This window comes from Cynoglossus semilaevis, chromosome 8 (assembly GCF_000523025.1).
Source record: "Cynoglossus semilaevis isolate Cse_v1.0 chromosome 8, Cse_v1.0, whole genome shotgun sequence".
NCBI classification, from domain to species: Eukaryota; Metazoa; Chordata; class Actinopteri; order Pleuronectiformes; family Cynoglossidae; genus Cynoglossus; species Cynoglossus semilaevis.
In genome coordinates, this window is record NC_024314.1 from 1,646,547 (window position 1) to 1,648,956 (window position 2,410).

The following is a 2,410-nucleotide window of genomic DNA, read 5'->3' on the forward strand; positions in this document are numbered from 1 at the left end:
TCCCATATTTCCGTAGCGGCCCAGGAGGCAAGTTATTAATACTAAAACAGTTTGTGCACTGCGGTGATTAATTGCCTTAAATATATATTTAAAACGATAACAGCGAGTCTCTCTTATGAATACGGATTCTGTGTAATGAGAGACTGTCTGGCTCTTTGGCTGGCAGAGCTGCATTAAACACATAGTATATGTGTTTAATGCAAATGATCTGACGCTGTTTGGGGTTTTAGTAGTTATTTTTCTCCACGGACTCACCCATACCGGCCCGGAAGTTCATTCAAATACTCATACTCCCTTGAAAACATGCCAACACTGCAGCTTTTTACCAGCTTGTTCAACAGCTCAGTAATAGCCTGATGGGTAGTTTATTTGAGGAAGTCAAAGATTTCAGCAGGTTGAGGTATTTAAACATCAGGGATGAAAACAGGATCAAGTACTGCTTTAAGGTGTGTTCTGTTAGAACACAATCAAGTTGGTTAACACAATATAAAGTTGATAAAACACAGCGCAGTGAACAGATGATTGATATTTTTGTTCTGAAAAGGAAATTCAAACTGGATAAAAAAAACAACACAAAATCTACTCATTTCTGACCACTAAGGAAATATGTAAAGAACCCCTGAACTCTGAGAAATACAGAAATGACAAGATTTTTGTCTGAATCTTTTGTCTCCATCTCACCATGGCCTGACGCACGACTTTGCAGGTTTCCTGCCATGGCCGTGCAGCATTGTGTTTTGCATGAAGCCTCTCGAGCAGAGCAGCCATACGGCTTTGCTTCTCTACCTCTGTGAAAAGAACACACCTGGCATTTGTACACAGTAAAACAACAACAACATTCTTTCAGGACATTCTTCATTTCCAACTGTAGAGCTTTCCAACTCTTCTGACTATTTAACAACATGAAAATAATAGCAGCACAAGATCACTTCAAGGAACAGAATGATATGTAAATTTCAGATTTTGGTTGTTCATGTTTGGTTTTTCTTTACATTTAATCAATATACTTAAGTAAACAACTGTAGAATACAATTTAATAAGATATTTTTGAAATGTATTTAAGATTTGTGCAAATTCACACAATATCAATTTGTAATTATTATTATCATTTTATTATTAGTGCTGCTATTATTACTGATTAATAATAAATAACAATAATAGCAATAGTGATAATAATAACATTTTTATTGTCTTTGCAACCCTAAAATAATATTTTTTGTCATTTTATAGTATTTTGTTATGTTAATAGGTGCACTTTAAATGCTTGTAATCGTTTCATAATGTTATTATAGGTTGCTAGTATAAATTCAACGTTTAAGGATTTTTTAAAAATAAATTTTTAATTTAATCATTTACCCTTTGTACGTATTTCTCCTTTGATTTGAAATTCTCTTTTACCACGTCTGGAAATTCAACCTAGTTCTTGGGCTGTGCACAACTGAGTTCTTCTGTAAGTATACTGACCTACATTTTGTTGGACATTAAAATTTTTTTTAGAAATGAACTGCAATAAACAAGAAGATGCTTATTATGGCAGAACTAAAACTAAAACTAAGTTTGCAATGTTTGATCATCGCCATGTTGTTGTTATCAAAAGCCACTTGACAGCTGCTACGTCGATACAACTTGTTACATGACAAAATAAAGAATATGAATTTAATATCACTCCGAAAGACATTGGTGGGTTTAACAGAAACGCTTACGAAATAAATGTATACGAAATTGGTGGGTATAGCGAGTTGCTAACGTTAGCCATTTGCTTACCATATAGAGTGAGCTTATAATTTTCCAAATAAACAACACTCGGAACGAAAAATGTTTTTTTACGAGTGACTCCTGGTAATTGTTGACAAAAACACACGACTTTACTAACTATTATGACACCAGTCTTCTGTGAAAATGCTATAGTTTGTGAATGTTTGAGAGTTAGCCCTTAGCCACCGCGCTCGCCAGCTGATTTTGTCTGACATTGTTTCAAACCAAAACAAAACAAAAGAGACCAGATAGGTTGTATTTTTACCTGTGACCTCTTCGGGTTTGGGCCGCTCCCCATGAGTCTGGTTCCCTCCCGACTGAAGTGAGACTGAGAGTTCTCTAGCGGGGCTACCGCTCTGCATAGAGACACCCGAAACCGCCGCCATTGTCCTCCACCTCCAGATCCAAACATGACCTTCCGAGCTTCCGTAGTGTAGTCTGTGGTCTAAACCTAAGGGGGTGTACACTAAAAACGCGTAGTAATACAGTAAAAGGTACGTGGGAGCATTTGTCAGGTTTACAATAATATATTTTACAGATTTACATTGTATTTACATTAACTTAACTTCTTTTAATATGCAAGATACGGTCGTCTTGAAGGGTCCGGTTTTGGCATGTAAACGCAGCTTAATCTCGCGATAGTCTTAATCAGAAC

General features: G+C 36.1%; 1 protein-coding gene across 1 annotated transcript in view; it reads right to left on the bottom strand.

Moving 5' to 3' along the window:
* Positions 1–2,199, bottom strand: part of med1 (mediator complex subunit 1) — a 10,437-nt gene extending 8,238 nt beyond the window's left edge. The window contains exons 1-2 of the mRNA XM_008313825.3: positions 2,021–2,199; positions 682–788 (exon numbers count right to left, since the gene is read on the bottom strand). Coding sequence (XP_008312047.1) covers positions 682–788; positions 2,021–2,141 — 228 coding nt within the window. The 5' untranslated portion in view covers positions 2,142–2,199. The remainder of the gene's footprint in view (positions 1–681; positions 789–2,020) is intronic.
* Between the last annotated feature and the right edge of the window lie 211 nt (positions 2,200–2,410).